At 34.6% G+C, this 17,918-nt stretch overlaps 2 protein-coding genes across 3 annotated transcripts; both read right to left on the bottom strand.

Annotated features, from left to right (window-relative positions):
- Positions 1–633: 633 nt before the first annotated feature.
- LOC145150308 (DNA N(6)-methyladenine demethylase ALKBH1C-like) lies at positions 634–2,807 on the bottom strand. The gene is made up of 5 exons (XM_079075268.1): positions 2,613–2,807; positions 2,390–2,525; positions 1,579–2,172; positions 1,163–1,492; positions 634–1,087 (listed from the first exon to the last, which is right to left on the bottom strand). Exons 2-5 carry the CDS (start codon positions 2,501–2,503, stop codon positions 812–814), a joined length of 1,314 nt encoding a protein of 437 aa, XP_078931394.1. The 5' UTR covers positions 2,504–2,525; positions 2,613–2,807; the 3' UTR covers positions 634–811.
- Positions 2,808–5,664: 2,857 nt separating this feature from the next.
- On the bottom strand, positions 5,665–9,603 carry LOC145150324 (sulfite exporter TauE/SafE family protein 3-like). 2 transcript variants are annotated; one of them, XM_079075269.1, is made up of 13 exons: positions 9,092–9,603; positions 8,060–8,219; positions 7,625–7,825; positions 7,482–7,546; positions 7,383–7,404; positions 7,188–7,261; positions 6,991–7,077; positions 6,834–6,884; positions 6,543–6,761; positions 6,384–6,477; positions 6,180–6,320; positions 6,007–6,098; positions 5,665–5,889 (listed from the first exon to the last, which is right to left on the bottom strand). In XM_079075269.1, the coding sequence occupies exons 1-12, from the start codon at positions 9,326–9,328 to the stop codon at positions 6,007–6,009; spliced, it is 1,443 nt and encodes a 480-aa protein (XP_078931395.1). In that variant the 5' UTR covers positions 9,329–9,603; the 3' UTR covers positions 5,665–5,889. The 2 variants fall into 2 exon arrangements, with proteins under 2 accessions (XP_078931395.1, XP_078931396.1); XM_079075270.1 differs by having other exon boundaries at positions 7,188–7,258; positions 9,092–9,602.
- Between the last annotated feature and the right edge of the window lie 8,315 nt (positions 9,604–17,918).

A 17,918-nucleotide genomic window follows, 5' to 3' on the forward strand; every position in this document is an offset into this window, starting at 1 on the left:
CACAGTACATGATCTCTGATGATTGTGGTCTACATAATCCGACAACGAAGTTAAAAAAAAAAAAAGAAAAAAAAAAGGATATTGAATTTTTTTAACAGTTTTAAAACTTCATTGCTTTTAAGTCATTTTTCAATTTACCTGAAGTAATCAGTTAAGATAAAGTTTTATTTGAACATATAAGTACTTGCTTTGGTATTGTGTGTACAAATAATATACTTTAATGGTATTTTTTTTATTAAAAAAATAACAATGATATTTTTTGAACATTTTGGAAACCGGGTAACCCGATATAGCCGGTTCAATGGTATTTTGTTTAAAAAAAAACAATGATCTTTTTTATACATTTTGAAAACTTTGTTGCCTTTTTAAGTCATTTTCCCAAACTCTTTGTACTCTACTAATTTGCTCATGTCAAGTGACCCGCTAGGCACATGATGTTTTTTTTTATCACCGATTCTAAAAAAAACTTAATATGCCCTAATCTATAGATTTTATGTAGCTAATCTGGTTTAGGAAGCAAGAAACATTATCAACTTTAAAACCCTAAATCATTTAATGATAGACTAAGCCACCAATATGCAATAGACCAAAAAAAAATTGTATTGTAGATGTGCTGTGTGGTATCAAACAGTCTGAATCTGAATCTGAGTCATACGCAGCCCCTTATTAAAGCCAGTAAGAGGCATATCAAACACCCGTTAGTTTAACAAAATTAACAAAAAGTAACCTCTAAACAATCCAAAATACATTCATTCATAACCATATTCAACAAAATCAAACTCTTTAACAAAAAAACATCCAGATTACAGATTCAAAACTTTCTAAAAGTAAGATTCAATCGACCCGGGAGCATATTTGTTGCTTCAAGAAGTGATTTAGGAGCAGTATCAGGAAAAATACAAGGGACACCATGAAATACATGTCTCGAATCCCCTCCAAATATCAAAACATCTCCTGATTCCAAATTTACCCTTTCTGCTTTCTCAACATCCCTATCATTTCCATATAAAAACTCTGCAGTTTCCCCTACTGAAAATGACACAACAGGTAACCCTTCATTCAAACTCTCTTTACTTTCATCTTTGTCCTGAAAAAAATAAAACACAATTTAAACAAAACAATTCCTCATAAATTAAAGAAGACCAAGATTTAAAATTCTAACCTGATGAAGACCAAGCTTTCCGGTTTTTGTGTAAAAATTGACAATGCAGATATCAGGTAACATGAAAGGAATGATTTTTCCTTTGTTTTTTTCAATATGAGCATTTGAATCTTGTAATGCTCTTTTCACCATATCATGAAAAAAATCAGGAATTTTTGGAGGTTTTGAATTATCAATTGGTCTTGTTTCAATGTATCCACTACTCTGAGGATCCCAATTCCTACCAAGACACATCATTTTTAAATGTAGTTTTGCTCCATCTTGATACCCAGGTTGATAAAAACCTCCTTCTTCTATACCTAAATCCCTGCAAATTTTTACTATTTTCACCTGACAGATAAAGTCAAGAAAAGTCAAAGGGTATGATGATTGAAAGTTTGAATGTATCTTTTCATAATCAAGAATGCAAAATGTACCTGATCATCGAAAGAAATATAGCCTTTCAAGAGTACCATTCCAGACCTCAATATATTGATTTTTGGCCCTTCTGCTTCGCGTTTAGATTGATTTCTTTTTTCTTTGTTTGTTGAAAGTAGTGAGGGTTTTAGCTTTACAGCTCCAGTTTTAACCTTCTTTGGACAGATGTCAAATCGTGTTATAGAAGAAACATGGTTAGTAATAGTATCCTCTGGTTTTCCACCTTTATCCCCAATTTGCTTTCCCTTCTCAGCAATTCCATCCTGTGATTCCATTCCTTTCTGGCTTTTTGATGGGATTGGATACGTATGATTTGAATTCTTTGAATTAGAATCAAAGGTGGATACAGATTTTGGTTGTGTTGAAACATTATCTGCTCTCTGACTTGAATCTGGGATTGGCTTGAAGTTCTCTGACTCTATATCAGAAGATGGATTTTTGACAGGATGGGATGAAGATTCCTTTTGTAATTGAGGAGTTAAATCTGGTTTAGGAACTGAATTAGACATTTTCTCTGAAGTACATTCGGCAGTAAGTGAAGAATCATCCTTCTGATAACTGGAAGCACCAACACAAGATTCATCTAATGCAACCTGGGAGTTAATTAGGTAAAGAGATTGGTTATAGAAACTTGAGAAACTATAATCTTGCAGAAAAAATAGCCCCTGCTAATGATGATTAAATTGTGTTTCTTGATTTCTTCCATGCCTATAGGTTTTAATTCGTCAGATATTTCAAAACTACTGAGTGGAGATTGAATATTGTCGGATCTTTAACAATCTGAGGCTAAAAATTGAGGCCAGATAGTACCTTTGTCTTCGGTTTCCACTCAAATGGAGGACCAGCATTCGTTTGTTTCCACCTACCGGCTGATTTACCCGCAAGAAACTGATTGCCTCGACCACGAGAGCGTCCGGAGGACATCTTTCAATTGTTCGGAGAATCACTGCAATTAGCAAACACAATTTCAGTAATCGAATTTCTTCTGCTGCCCTAATTGCGATCATACTATTCAAACTGGAGTGCGAAAAACCTGAAATCGGAAGTTATTAAACTTGAATTGTACGCCAACAAAACCCTAAAACAAAATTCACGAGTATTGTTTGCGAGAGAGAAAATCGATGCTTGAAGCAAAAGGCACAATCTGCAGTGATTGATTCTAAAGGAGGGTTTAAGAAAGGGCGTAAGCAGCGATTGGCATTCGTATGAAATTATGTATGTGGCGGTTTCTATTTGGTTAAAATTTCCGGGATAATGACTTAAACAATTTCCTGAATAATGACTTAACAGTTGTTTTAATTTTATTTTTTTGATTTATCAATAAACTATTTGAAATTGTTTACACTTTATTTTTATTAGGATTATAATTAGTTGTAAGAGTAAAATATGAATAATTTTAAATACTTCATTGTTAAATTAAACACGAAAAAAAATAGGTAACTGTTGATTCGTTACATTTTCAAGTCATTATTTTTTTTTATTGTCACGGTCAATATAATTTTTTTTTATGGTTGCATAAAATTATTATAAAATTTAAGGAGTTCATATTTTCAGGAAAAATGCTTATCTTTATTGTTTACACCAATCATTGTATATGTTATGATCAAATTATCAAATCTCTTATGTTCACGTGTAATTTAAACCATATCAACCATATTAAGTGGGTGTTCAAATTTGTTGCAAACATTGACCTCACATTCTTCCAAGACCGAAAGTGAAAGCTTTTGTTTTGTAGAATTTGATTTTTCTAACAAGAAATATGTTTGAGAGCCACATGTTACATCTTGCAAATCTTTTGAATAAAATTGACTTTATTATAGTGTTGGTATTATCATTTTATCACCTCGTCTTTATATCTTTTTATTTCTCTAAATGCACTAATATAGTTTATATATAGTTATATGTTACATAGTAACAATGTTAAACAAGAGTAATGTATCTATGATGTATGAAATATTAGAGTACTTAACATAACAATACATATAAGATGTATCCATCAAAATGATTATTGTGATGTTTAAAAATTATGATAAATAAATTTAAATATAAATCCACAATACTCAGGTTTGCAATAAATTTGAACACTCACTTAACAAAACATGGTCGAAATGGTTTAAAATAAATGGAGACAATAAGATATTTGTAACAAACTTTCAATTTTGTTCAAATTTAGTCACCGTACTTTTTGTCGTGCGTGATTTACCCATGAATGAATTGAAATTCGTTCACATTTTACCTTGATGATTGGTTGTAGACGATTATGGGTGAAATATAAACAATTTCAAATAACCAATGGGTAAATCAAGTACGAAAAAAAAATCAACGATTAAATATGAGTAAAATTGAAAGTTGGTTATCTTTTCAAGTCTTTTTTATCCTTTAATTTTCATGTGTGTATTAATTAAATACAACAAATTTCTATATTATCTTTTAAAATATGCATCAATTATCATTTAGATAATGAATAAAGGAATAAAATATTTTATGTGGATTAAAATCAAATTATGAAGAAAATTGGGCTATGTCATAATTAATATTGGGCTGAAATCAAGTAAAGAGAACTAGGCCGAATACCTTTGTGAACAAATATTGGATTGAGGCCATATCCGTGGGGTTGGTGAAGGTCCGGACCCAGCCTCCAGACCCGTATGTTTGACAGTTGACATCGTTTGTTCTTTTTTTTTTTTTTTTTTTTTTTGAAATTAATAAAGTGTACTGAATTGAATTGATAACGATATCTAAACTAAAATGTTGTTATATAAATATTTAATAGCATGCAATATCTGCAAATTTTAACGCTTGTCATTGGGTAGAATTTATGTAGGACGAAGACGAAATACATGCTGAAGTGACTCCCTTTTATTGCTAGAATTGTTGTTGAAAATATTTGATGAATTAACTAAAAATTTTATAAGTCTTATACACACTGAATTTAAATGTGAAAGTTTATTTTTTGTAAATTAATCTTGAAGACTTTTGTTGCGATTTAAAAGTAAAATACAATTGTCTATTTATTGGAGAAGTTGTCGTTTGTTTCATACTCAATAAATCATAAATGGTTGCTGGGAGTTGTAAAAATCATAAATTTATGCATTTATTTTTCTTATGCCATATTGTGATAGCATGTAACATTGTAACATATGCAAATTTTGTTGTCAAATCAGATGGTAATATTATTAACTTTTTAAAAAAGATAAAATATTAAAAGAAAAAAGATAGTCGGTAGCTCACAGGTACAAAAAACCAATTATAAGGAGAAAAGAAAACACACATTATTAAATGCATAAGCTTTGTTTGGATGCATGTAAATACCTTTGTTCATTAAAACCATGATATGTTTGGAATGATCAGGCTCAAGAAAACGGATATCTTTGATGAGATTATTTTTTTGTTATTTCTTTTATATTAAATATAGTGGTACTAAATATAATTTAAATTGGATTGGATGGTTTCGCAATGCTTTTTTTTTTTTTTTGCATGCATGACTCTGTAATATGTTTTTGTTAGTTTCTTGCTAGCATGTTTTTAATTTGAATTTTACTTCCAGAAAAATGTTATGTTTTGTTTTTCTCTGTGACCATCTTATGGCAACTTGCCTTCATTAAAACCGGAATATAGTAATATGCTTTTCTTTCAAATGTTCATTAATATCGAACAATAACTTGATGGAGTAATTTAAAAATCCAAAACATAAAATGGTCATAAAACATAACTTTAGTTAAGCTCAAAACATAAAATAGTTTTAAATGAAAACTATGACAAATGGTTTTAAATGGTTTTAATAGACAAAAGTATAACATAAATGTTATTAAAACAATGACAAATAATATTTTGACTTTTTATGAGGTTTCCCTAATATAAACTTTTAAAAAAGAAAAATGTATTATGACCCTATTCCTAACTTTTTCTATTATTTCACAGTATCGTCTTTTCACACTTTAAACAACTTTATAGGACCATATTTTTTTTCACTTTTATAAACTTTATTTTTTCTATACTATAAAGTATAAACGTTTTTATCTCCATTTAGTATGAAAGTCAAACCTTCATCTCCTTCAACACGTTTTTCACACATTCACTTTAACTTCAAGAGAATCAGCCTTTTTTAACCTTTAATTTTGCTTTATGAATCTCATCATTTTATTCTTAACGACATAAACTTAAAGCACCTTAAATCAAATTCCTAAAATTACATACAAATAAACACATAAACACACTTAAAAACACTTTCAACAAAACAACGTTGTATCAACATCTGACTTCCACAACCCGCCTTCAACGTCAATTTCCACAACCCAAAAGTCTTCAATCTAAAATTAGATTTGCATAAACATTATCAGCATATGTAATGTACCACTTATACAACATAAAATACAAGTCATTATAGCATAAAATTCAACCAATTATGATTTGGGTAAAGTTTTTACCTAATTTGAAACGTTATACTTGCATAGATTCTCGAATCCCATGTATTCATGTCGCCCGATTTTCCAAATCATGTTAGAAATTCCAACTCCACCTATTAAACCAAATTTTTTATTTATAAACAAATATATTTCATAAAAATAAAATTGAATTACGTAAAAAAAAAGATACTGACCTAATGATATTGCACTAACGAATATAGTGAACGCGAGTATAAATATAATTAGTGACGCCCTTCCCATTATCATAATCAGCTTTCTCACCACATGTTGCCCCACAAAAGCAGCAATTGTTGCCACAAGAAGAAAATAAAGTGCTGCCAACAAAATTACGTAAATACCCTATTCATAAAAAAATAGCCCTAGAAGAATCGACTTACCATAAGGAACAGGGAAACGCTTTAGAAGGTAATATTCCACAACAGACATCGAGGACGAAAATGTCATTGCAAATGTGGCAGTGGCACTTGAAACCTACACAATGTTTTTATTGCTCAAACAAATTTTAATTTTAAATTTTTAATAAAAAAAAAAGTTACCTGAGGAGGTACTCCAAGCTCCAAAAAGAGTGGGCCCATAATAAAACCTCCACCTAAACCAAGTAATCCACCAACCATACCAGCTAAAACACCACATGTGAGATACAATACTAGCTGTCCTATGGTAAGATTGGTGGAGTCTCCCTTAGAGGATATAATTCTTGATCCTCTGTATAGGCTAATTGCCTCATACCCCGATACACCAAAAGAAATTGGAATCTACACACATTTATATTTATTCAGAAACACTTTATTGAGTTAATAGAAAACGAAAAAAAATTGTAAGGATACCTGTGATAAGTTGAGCACCCAATACCATGTGGAACAATTAGATGTATAATTCTGTCACAATATATAAAAAAGAAAACATAAGTTGATATAAAATAATAAAACTATGAAAATTTGAGGATATTAAAGATTATGTTGTAGTTTTATTTTTATACACTACCTTCGCAAGTTGGAGGGCAAGAAATGCAATCCAAACAAAGACAAGAAGCGCGAGTTCTTTCCAACAAACATTTTCAAAGACAGAGACCTGAAATGTTTATATATTAAAAAATATTAATTAAAAATTAAAAACAAAAAGCACGATTTTCACGGGTGGTATAGTATCAGTATTAGTATCAGTATCAGTATGAGTTTCACCTCTTCTTTTTTTGGTCGATTGGGTTTGGTGGGACCACCGGGAAGAATCTTGTATTCCGCCTGGCTACCATCTGCTGACATGGCAAAGACATAAAATGATAAAACTTAAAAGTAGTGACATGACATTTAAGTCAAAAACAAAATCATGAAATTTATTTTTTTGTGGGGTTGCATGAAATGATCAAATCAACTTACTCTCCAAACGCCTAGCAGCCTCCTGAAATGAGAAAAAAAAATTAATATATATATTTAACATGTGTGGAAATTGTTAATTAATTAATGAATTTTTATTACCTTTTTCATGATGGTTTCTTTTTTCCATGTATCAACACCTCTACAGAAGGCCTTGCTTGATGTGGCTGAACATTTAATTAGCATTCATATATGAAAGGTCATTTTGGGAAAGATTTATGGAAGAAAGAAATAATTAACAATACCTATGAAAAGAACAATTAGAAGAATAGTGACCATCCAATCGGCAAAAATTACATTAAATGCCACTCCAATACTAATTCCTAACATCAACATTGGTTGGATTAGAAGTGCCAGGTCATAGTCAATTATTGGCATGTCAAGTGTTGGATGCCTGAGCTTTAGATTATAGTAAACAGTCGAGGCGGCTGCTCCCATAATCATGCCTGTTCAACAAAATCAAAATCGATAAAGTGTTACTGTTACTTTTACTTTTACTATTACTGTTAATTTTACTATTGTCATCAGGTATTGGTGTAAATGAGACAAAAATTGTAACTTTTTGTCTCACTGGAAAAAGTGGAAAGAGATAAGTATAGTGGATAAAATAACTAGACAAGACCAGACAAAACAAGGGTATTAAAGTAAATTTATATGTGTGGCAAATGCTTTTGTCTTACATTTTGAAATTGCAGTGGCGGATTTTGGATCAAAACCGATAATTAGGGTAAGCATTGGGACGAAAATACCCCCGCCTCCAACTCCACCAACACTTCCAAATGCTGCTCCACAAAATCCAATGATGCTCCCAAGAACTATTTTCCAACCAAGTTTCATTTCCTGTGAATTTATGATTGTTCATCTTTGAGTTTTCATTCTTGAAGTATTAATCAACAGTTAATGCAATACATAATTTTTTTTTTTTGGCTAGTTAAGGTAACAACCATCTAGAAAGATATCAAAAGATGTTGGTAGTTCCTTCCTCATATAGCAACTGCAACAAAAGACTTTACACGACATATTTACAATAAATGTATTTGTCAATCTGACAAATGTTTTGAACACCATTCAATAAAGACAAAAGAAAATGTGGTCCAAATTAAAGAACTACGTAAATCTTTAAAAGTGTGAGAGGAATTACATTATCGAGGCCTTGCAAAATGAAAAAGCAATTGCCTTTTTAATGGGAAAAAAGGAATATTATATTTCCTGGTTAAAAAACATTTTTAGTACTAAAGATAGTGAATTGTTTCTAGGAATCTTACAACTTTATGTTAAGTTGATATGTACTGACCATGAAAGCCTCTTTCCTTTTAGAGCACAGAAGGTTTTCTATTCTACGTAAGTAAAAAAGAGAACAAAAATTTTCTTTAAAAGGTTTTAATATATCATGTGGCTCCATTCTAGATTCATTTCATGGTGGATTTTGTCATAATATTTGAAAAATACCCAAATTAGAACCCACAAAATCGAAAACTAGAACTCGCAAATCAATTTTAACCTAAATGTTTATAAACACACTTCAATAAAAGCTTAAAAGGAAAACATATTAAGGTATATACGCCCCCAGGTTGATTTGTGTGCAATTCAGTGCCTAATCTATTGATCCATTTTAAGAAAGTGAAATTGTTCGTTCTGCAGTCTGCGAAATTGGTACTCCATGATTTCCTAATATTTTATTGAAATTAGATCATAAATAGATAAACACTTACAGGCCAGAAATGGTGATAACCCGATCCATCTGTTTCGAACAAATAGTTCGTCAACTTCATGAAATACTCCATTTTCGATTCATCGTTATCGCCATCGCCATAGCTTGCAACTGCCGACACATCTTCCGTCATTACGTTTCTTTCCGCGGAAGCGAACATCGAAGCGAACACAAAGCTCATCAGCATCATCGTCATAAAACTCATAAGCCTCCATTTATGTGCACCAATTTCAGTCATTGATACAATGATCGAAACGCCTCAGGATTTTGTAAATTTCCCGCAGATAAAATTTTCCCACGCACGTCGTCTGTAATTTGCAACCGAGCGACAATTTCTCGATACTGTTCTTGTGTCTCTCCGATTGAATAGAAGAGGGAACAAAGCAAAAATAATAATAATATGCGTATCGATCAAAGGAATTCAGAAAGAAACTCGAGATTTGGTGCTCGGAAGCTAAGACATTTTGCTTGTGTGTTATTTTGTGTTTTGTGGGTGACAGGTGCAGAAATTTGTGTTGCAATATAAATGATGTTGAGAAGCTAGGGGATGTGTTGTTTCGCGTAGAGGAATAGGGTAGTAAAGTGTAAATATGAATGTAAATTAGAAAAAATTGTAAGGTTGGCCCATGTGGTTTACTATATTTAACACAATGAGACCAATGTTATAAAGCGTTATGTGATCGGTCGTGTGCTTTCAAAAAATTGCCCCTAGTCAATTTGGGAAACACCATGTGCTTTTGGCCGTTAGTCAACACCACATCATCAAGCTGGGTGACGTGGCTTGCCACTTTTGCTGCTAACGGGACTGATCGGAGGCTTAAGAAATTATATGGCTTGCCATATCAACATATAATACACCACTACCCTCTCACCTTGACCCTTTATATTCTCCCTCGTCAGTCTCGTTCATCACTTTGTCTGCTCATCTTTCTTTCTCATTTGCAGAAGCAAATAATTCTCTCCCCTTCGCCTCTTCAATGTTAATCTTTAATCATTCAATCGCATTCTTAATGTCGCCTCCTAAATGTTGATCTTCATTCTCATTATTAAGCCAAGTTGTAGAGAAAAACCTTGAGCAACAAGGCGACCTTTGTATTGGTCAAGATTGTCATGATTGTCGAACGTGTTGCGATAAAGCCAACAACAACCAATAATCTTGGCATGTAGAGGTTGAGGAACAAGATCCCAAGTGTTATTGGAGAGGAGAGTAACCATTTTGTACTACATTGTTGCATTCCAATGAGGGTCACACGAGGATTGAGTTGTAGAACATGAAATATGAAAGATATTGGAGACAACAGACAAGTTAAGAATTTATTAGGGTTTAAAGGAGCCTGATAGAAAGATAGTAGTCATAGGATGATCGATTGCAATCGAAGTAGGTTGGGCATTAGATGGGTTATTGTTAACTAAAGGAAATAAGGGTTATAATTCGTGACCGAGGCTCCACCCTCAGTTTAAGGTAGATGATGATGGACGACTTCAGTTTGAGATGATGAATTAGAGACGACCTCGGTAGGAGAGAGAGAGAGAGAGAGAGAGAGAGAGAGAGAGAGAGGATGTAAGTTATCCTCGAGAATAAGAGAGTCAGCGTCAGATAAGATGTAAGAGGCATAAAAGTCAGAAAACGGAAAATGGTCATCGTCAAAGATGACATGTCAAGAGATGATGACATTTTGGGTAAGAAGGTCAAGACAACGATGTCCTTTATGATAAGACGATGGACTAAGATAGACACATGCCGAAGAGCGAGGAGAGAGTTTATGACAGCCGTATAGGAGGTGTTTTAGTTAGGTTACTAAGAAATATTAACCAAACAATGGTTTACGTAATAAAACTAGGTTGTGTAATATCTTTGAGTAATTGTGTTATAGAAGTAGAGATCATATGTATTAGTAATATTAAAAAGTAGATATTTACTTCAAGAATGCGTTTGACACCTTCACACAAAATGATTATTTTCAAATTTCAATGAAAACAATTTCTACTTGTATGGTTTGCTATCATAATAAATAAGAGTCAATGATATTCTGTATCCAAGGTTGGTTTGTTTATGAGACAACTATTTTTTTATGATTTTGAACAATATTATTTTATTATTAAGAACACCTATTTATTCTTAATTTTAGTTAGTTCTTAATGTAATATTTTGTTTTAAAATCCTTAAATTTGACTCATGTATCATTTTTGTAATCATCATGTCACACCCCCGGACCAGACGGCGGAAATGTCCGGAGGCGGGTGACTTCATTGTGCAGTATCATAACAATTGAATATAAATGAAACATAGCAAATCCAAACATCATACATTGAGATAACAAGCGTACATTGTTTACATATTGTATTTGTTCTTCAAATTACACAAAAGAGACATAAGTAAATAAATTCCAACTACAGCAAAATAATCCTGAATCCGCATCCCTTTAACCTGCTTACTAGATCCCTGAGAATACAAGTCGTTTTGAAAAGCGTCAACTAAAAAGTTGGTGAGTTCATAAGCATTTTTGTATAAAAATAGTTTTACACTTGTTTAGAATTGTTCTCGTTGTACTTTCAGAAAATCCAATATTTTCTATAAAATCGTTTGAAGTCTTGCTCTGAAATCATGGATATATGCATGCATGTCATTACTTTTTATTCATCCTTATAAGGAGTCATTTTTGGAAAGTAATATAATTTACAAATGCGAGCTGTGTTTGAGAGTAGTTTCTTTTGAGTAGTAATAACAAATGGTTTCCAGAAAATTCCCTGTTTTCTAAAAGGAAGATAGTTGAAAGTCCTGTTTTCTTATCAAGTATAATTGAGCGTGCGTTTTAGTTTATCGTTTTCGAAATCGTATAAAATCGTTTACTCCAGAAAATCCTATATTTTCTTGTATAAAATAATCGTAGGTTCTGTTTCCAATTGAGTATCCTTGCATATGTGTGTGTTAGTTTATCGTTTTCGAAATCGTATACAATCGTTTTCCCCAGAAAATCCTATATTTTCTGATTTGTAAAATAGTAGTATTAAAACCCTAATACTTGGTTGGTGAAAGAAATCAACATGGCGATCGTAGACATTCCGCGCACTGTAAGTGGACGGTCAACACAACAAATGCGGACCATCACTACCATGCATACGGGCAGTCAACACAATGTGCCAAAATTTATTTATGAGGTTTTCCTTACATAAATTTCTAAACATATTCTAGCGAGTCGTTACAACCATACTAATATGACGGAGACTTGTCTTGGCGTTTCTCAGGCGCCCGCGTTTGCTTAAAGACATTTGTCACCCTAGACTGACCGGTCTAGCTGTAGCGAACAACGAATGTGCGGGGTGTCAACCCCGTATAGATCTATACACAAATTTTCGCTCTCCCTCCAGGAGACTCTGGTTATAACTCCTTACAGGACTTTAGACTCACACTAATATATTTATATTTAGGTACTTTTGAGACTCGTACACTAATATATTTACAAAGATCACGTGGATCATTTATGTTAAAAAATACTGTATTAAAAAACCAAATTGCTCTATTATAAATATTAAAATATTTTTATTTAATAAGTTTGGTTCAAAAACTCTAAAAATGAATCTAACTAACATTTTTTTATTAAAATTTCACCTAAGACAATGCTACCTATTAATGTGGTATGTAATTAATTTATGTTCCCCGCGTTTAACGCGGGTCATAATCTAGTTTTTGTGTTCTAACATATAATTGGTGATATATAGTTCAAAACCTTGAGACTTGTTAAAAATCTCGTGTTCTTGAACCATTAGATAGAGTTCATAAATTTAAGCATATAAATCATAACATACATGCATAAACAAGCACTTATACTAAGATTTCACAAGACCCTTGACTAGTATTCTCCCCCCAAAACAATGAAAACTCAAAAGATATGGGTATGAAGCTCACCTTGGTTTGATTTGGTGGGTGATTTTGGAGTGGTAATGAGAAGTGTTCAAGTCCTAACACTTGAAGAGTTTGATAACTCTTTGAACCTTGTAACTTCCTAAGAATATTATCACATAGCTTCATGTGTAAATATGAGGAATTAAGCAAGATAATATATATAGAATCACTAACCAAAACTAGAAATACTTACTAGGATCCAGAGAGTGCTTAGCAGAATTAAAGCTTGAGGCTTGAATCCATTTGAGAGTAAGTTATGAGTTCACAGAATGTGAATATGAATAATGGGATACGATGAGGAGTTTACAGAGAGTGACTTGAGTTTGTGGAATGGGGAAAAGGGGTTTACGCTCTAACATATGGGGATAAGGATTTGATGAGATGTTTGCTTGGTTTACTGTTGGGTATTGCATGAATTACTGAGATTGTATTGGAAATAGCCACTTACAGCTAATAACCACCGTAAACTTATTTGAGTTGAGAGGAGTTTATGGTCTAAATGGACCATAAACTAATGTTCACGGCCAAGATGCCTCCTAGGGAGGTGTTCATGGTCAAATACATCAATTCCTTAAAGTGTTTACGCCCTTAAAGTGATTCCCTTTAGAGTTCACGACCAAAAGCTTTCCTAGGGTGGTGTTCACGGCCAAGGCTTAGTGTTTTAGGTGATTTACGGCCATAGTGGCTTCTTGGGGTGTGTTCACGTCCAACATGTCCAAGAATAAGAGTTTATGGTCTAAAGTTTGATTCCTTCAGGTGTTCACGGCCATGGTGCTTCCTAGGGAAGTGGTTATGGTATAGGTGTATATAAAACTTTAATGTATTTGTTTTATGTAATATGACTAATATCTTGACGTAACTTTCATTTCTTATTGTTCACATTTACTTAGGAGGCTTTAGGGTAGTGTAATTCTCAAAAACATTACATCACCCAAGCATAATAATAGCATAGCTACAACTATTGCATATACGAGACTCCTTTGGCTTGGTTTCTAGACTTGAAAATTTTCAGTTGTTACACATCCTATGTAACAGATAAGTATCTAAATAGTAACGTAACATTTAAACCTCTAAAACTTAACTAATATTTATTAATTTTTATAGTGATAAAATAATCCCACAGAAATAGTGTTATAAGCTATGCTATCAATAGCGATATAGCAGTGCTATAACAGCGCTATAGCGTTTTGCGGTGGTACCGAACCGCTATTTTAAAATAGCGTTTACAAATAGCAGTGATGATATTATCCGCTATTTACTGCGCCCCATCAGCGCTATAGCGACGCTACACTCGCTTTTACAATTTCATACACATTGGACTATTTGACAAAGAAAAAACCGATTGTGGACTATTTAAATATTAAATCTTTATTTTTTTTAATGTAACACCCCGAATTCAGAAGACCTTGAAAGGACAGAAAAACCTCAAAATCAGGAAGCGACTCGTCGAGTTGATGGGATGACTCGACGAGTAGGAGCGCGATTCGGGGCCGCAGGATAAGTGACCTACTCGACGAGTCGGTGGACCGACTCGGCGAGTTGGTCTGGGTTTGGAAAACCCTAAATTCGGGACTTGGTACCCTATTTAAAGAACATTATAACACTCCCTCAGCCTCCTTACTACCCTCTTAAGTTCAGAACGAAACCCTAGCGCCTTCCATGAGTTTGTGAGCCATTTGGGAGCATTCTTGAGTGTTTGGAGCTTGAAGGAGAAGGTGAAGCCTTGGGGATACAAGAAGAGACTAACAGATCCAGAAACCTCTTGCATCCTTCTCCATTTTCTGGTAAGAAAGCATAAACCTTGATCACTAGGAATATAGATCTCTTCTTTGGCACTTTTGGGGGTTTGTGGTCCAAGAACCCAACATGAGAAGAATGGACGTCCCAAGGACTTGTGTTTTCAGATCTAGCATCATTAAGGGATTTTATGGCATAAAGGTGAAAACTTTATGCCATAGGAGTCCCCATGCAAGCATAAGAAGTGTTCTTTTGGCCTTTTTAGCTCAAAAGGCCATAGGTGGAGGTAAAAGGCAGGAGCTTTGCATGGTTATGAGGTGGTTGGGTCCAGATCTAGGTTTTGGATGCTTTAAGACCCACTGAAATCATCTGAATAGAATTGGACTTAGAGGGACTCGACGAGTCACTCATAGGACTCGGCGAGTCAGACCGTTTTCTTGCCCAAAACCCTTCTGTTGCGGGTATGAGTTGAGTTGGAGGAGGACTCAGCCGTTTGGGTTCATTATGGACTTGAAGATCATGGAACTCGGCGAGTGTATGAACAAACTCGGCGAGTTCAAGGCAATGTCCTAACCCCATGAAGACGGACTCGATGAGTTCAAGGAGAACTCGGCGAGTCATAGACTGGACTCATTCGTATGTTGAAGATGAACGCGACGAGTTCAAGGATGAACTCGGCGAGTCGGTTGAAGATGGTCCCAATGTTATGGTTGAAGGTGAACTAGTCGAGTTGTTGCTAGACTCGACGAGTAGAGTCGGGGGGTTGCCTCTTTTTGGCAGAATAGGGACTCGACGAGTTGGTGGACCAACTCGGCGAGTCAAGTCAACTGTATGTTGACTTTGACCAGGTTTAACCTAGTTTGATTTTTGAGGGTATTATGGTCTAAGTGTTATTTTGGGTATTGATAGTTCGGGGAGCCGAAGGATCAGCAACTCAGGAGTTGCCGGTTAGCAGTCAGAAGTGTTCAGCTAGTCTTCGGCAGACAGCTTATGAGGTGAGTTACCTTCCAGTAGCGGTGGGTCTACGGCCACAATGTCGGTCCACTAGTAGGAGTCGTATGTTAGATGATTGTCTTTGTGATATTCATCTTGGTTTGCTACTACCTTATATGTTTATGTGCTAGCATGATATGTTATATGTGATAGTGGTAGTAGGAGGGGAATAGTCCCCAAGTTCGGTTGTTAGGACCGAAGGGTAGGTCGGGCACTCCAGATATGTCTGAAAGTATGTTTATGCTATGATATTATGTGGTAGTAGTAGGAGGTGAAATAGTCCTCGTATATCGGTCGTAAGGACCGAAGGGTAGGTCGGACACCCCAGATATGCCTGGCAATATGATTATGTTATGATATGTGTGGTAGTAGTAGTATGGGGTGAAATAGTCCCCGAAGTTCGGTTGTTAGGACCGACGGGTAGGTCAGCACCCCAGAATGGCTTGACACGGGTAAGTTAGCACCCCATAATGGCCTGATCGGGTAGGTCGGGCACCCCAGAATTGCCTGGAAATATGTATGCTATGTGATTGTATGGTATGTGGTATGATGCGAGAACTCACTAAGCTTCTTGCTTACGGTTTTCATTTTTGGTTTCAGGTACTTCGTTTTTAAAGGAAGGGAGCCGACTCGATCGCAACGCATCACACTATGGTTTTCCGCACATGAGATCTTTGGAATTATACTCTGATATTGTTTTATGATAACATGTTTTGATTACTTCTACTTTGGTTTGCGCATGACATGATATTGTGGATGTTTTATTATACTATTGGTTTTATAAAACGTATTTAAAAATAAAAATTTTAGTCTCGAAATTTGGGATGTTACATTTAATTAGCCCACTACACTTTTTGTTTTAATAAGTCGAAATAATAAACCTAATTAATTACAAACTACAAAGCAACGAATGACAATTTCTCTTTCTTGTCTGTTTCAGTACTTAGAAACCACGAACGACTTTGTTAGGAATCGGACCGGGTACACGCAGCGGAAACACTATCACACACACAAACACACGAAGGAAATAAAGCAAGAAGGAACACAAGGATTTTACGTGGTTCGGATTCGGTGTAAATCCTACGTCCACGGGCTGCAACTAGATTTTCTTATTAACTCAATAAGATTACAATTTATAACTCGACAAGTTATATTTGATGCACACATACAAAGAGTTACATTGCACATATATATATTGAGATGTGCCGTAAACTTTTCTTCAATTCACATATTGTGAATATAATATTGCAGCCCTTCATTACCGAAAGTATGCATAGTCAAAGAAATATTAAACAATTGTTTAATTGATAGCCACCGTCCAACAATATTATTAAACAATTGATAGTGCGTCCAATTCAATATTCAATTGTTTTAATTTCCAAGTTTCATTTATGGCCCTTGAACTCTTAGGAACTTGTCAATTTGTTCAAGACTCCATAAATCTTAACAATCTCCCACTTGGAGGCTTGAACAACTTTAGCTTTTCTCCGCCATTCAACTCTCAATTATTCCAGTAATCTTAAAAAACAACCAAGTCCTTTTAGGCTTCCAGTTCCAATGAACAAGCTAAAACTTAGTCTGATTTCTCTAGTTGCAGCCGCCCCTCATCATCAATTACTAGAAGGGCCAGTTGAAGCTCCCACTAGCTCCAACTCAGTCGTGGCTAATCCCACCACCGACTCATCCTCTGTCTCAACTGGTTTGGACACTCCACCGGATCCAGAGATACACCGAGGACCACTAACACTCTCCAAACATAGCAAACATCCAACAGGAGAGAAATTTTCAGTCTTAGTCTTCAAAACCCAACGGCTCTTTGTAACTGTACCCGGAACACGCCCCGTGCTCCCACTGTCACAGAATCTCCTGACTGGTTTAGACTTTCCGACTCGTTCAGCTAACATCCCCTTGGCTTCAGAATTCATGTTTGCAAAATGAACTCTCTTAGCCGTAGATTTAGCGAACCAGATTTTGTCTTGCTTAATCGGGATGGTCATACTCCCCTCAGCAGGTACCTAAACCATATACAATGACCCACGCTTCATACCACGAGCAATCACCAGATCACCATTGACCACCCTCCATTTACCACTTCCAAACCTTACTTCCAGTCCTTGTTTATCCAGCTGACCAACAGAAATCAATTTCTTCTTTAGCTCCGGAATCACCCTGACATCCTTCAGGCTCCATGTAG

This window comes from Lactuca virosa, chromosome 1, assembly GCF_052849685.1.
Source record: "Lactuca virosa cultivar CGN04683 chromosome 1, Lactuca_virosa_CGN04683_v6, whole genome shotgun sequence".
In the NCBI taxonomy this organism is placed as follows: domain Eukaryota; kingdom Viridiplantae; phylum Streptophyta; class Magnoliopsida; order Asterales; family Asteraceae; genus Lactuca; species Lactuca virosa.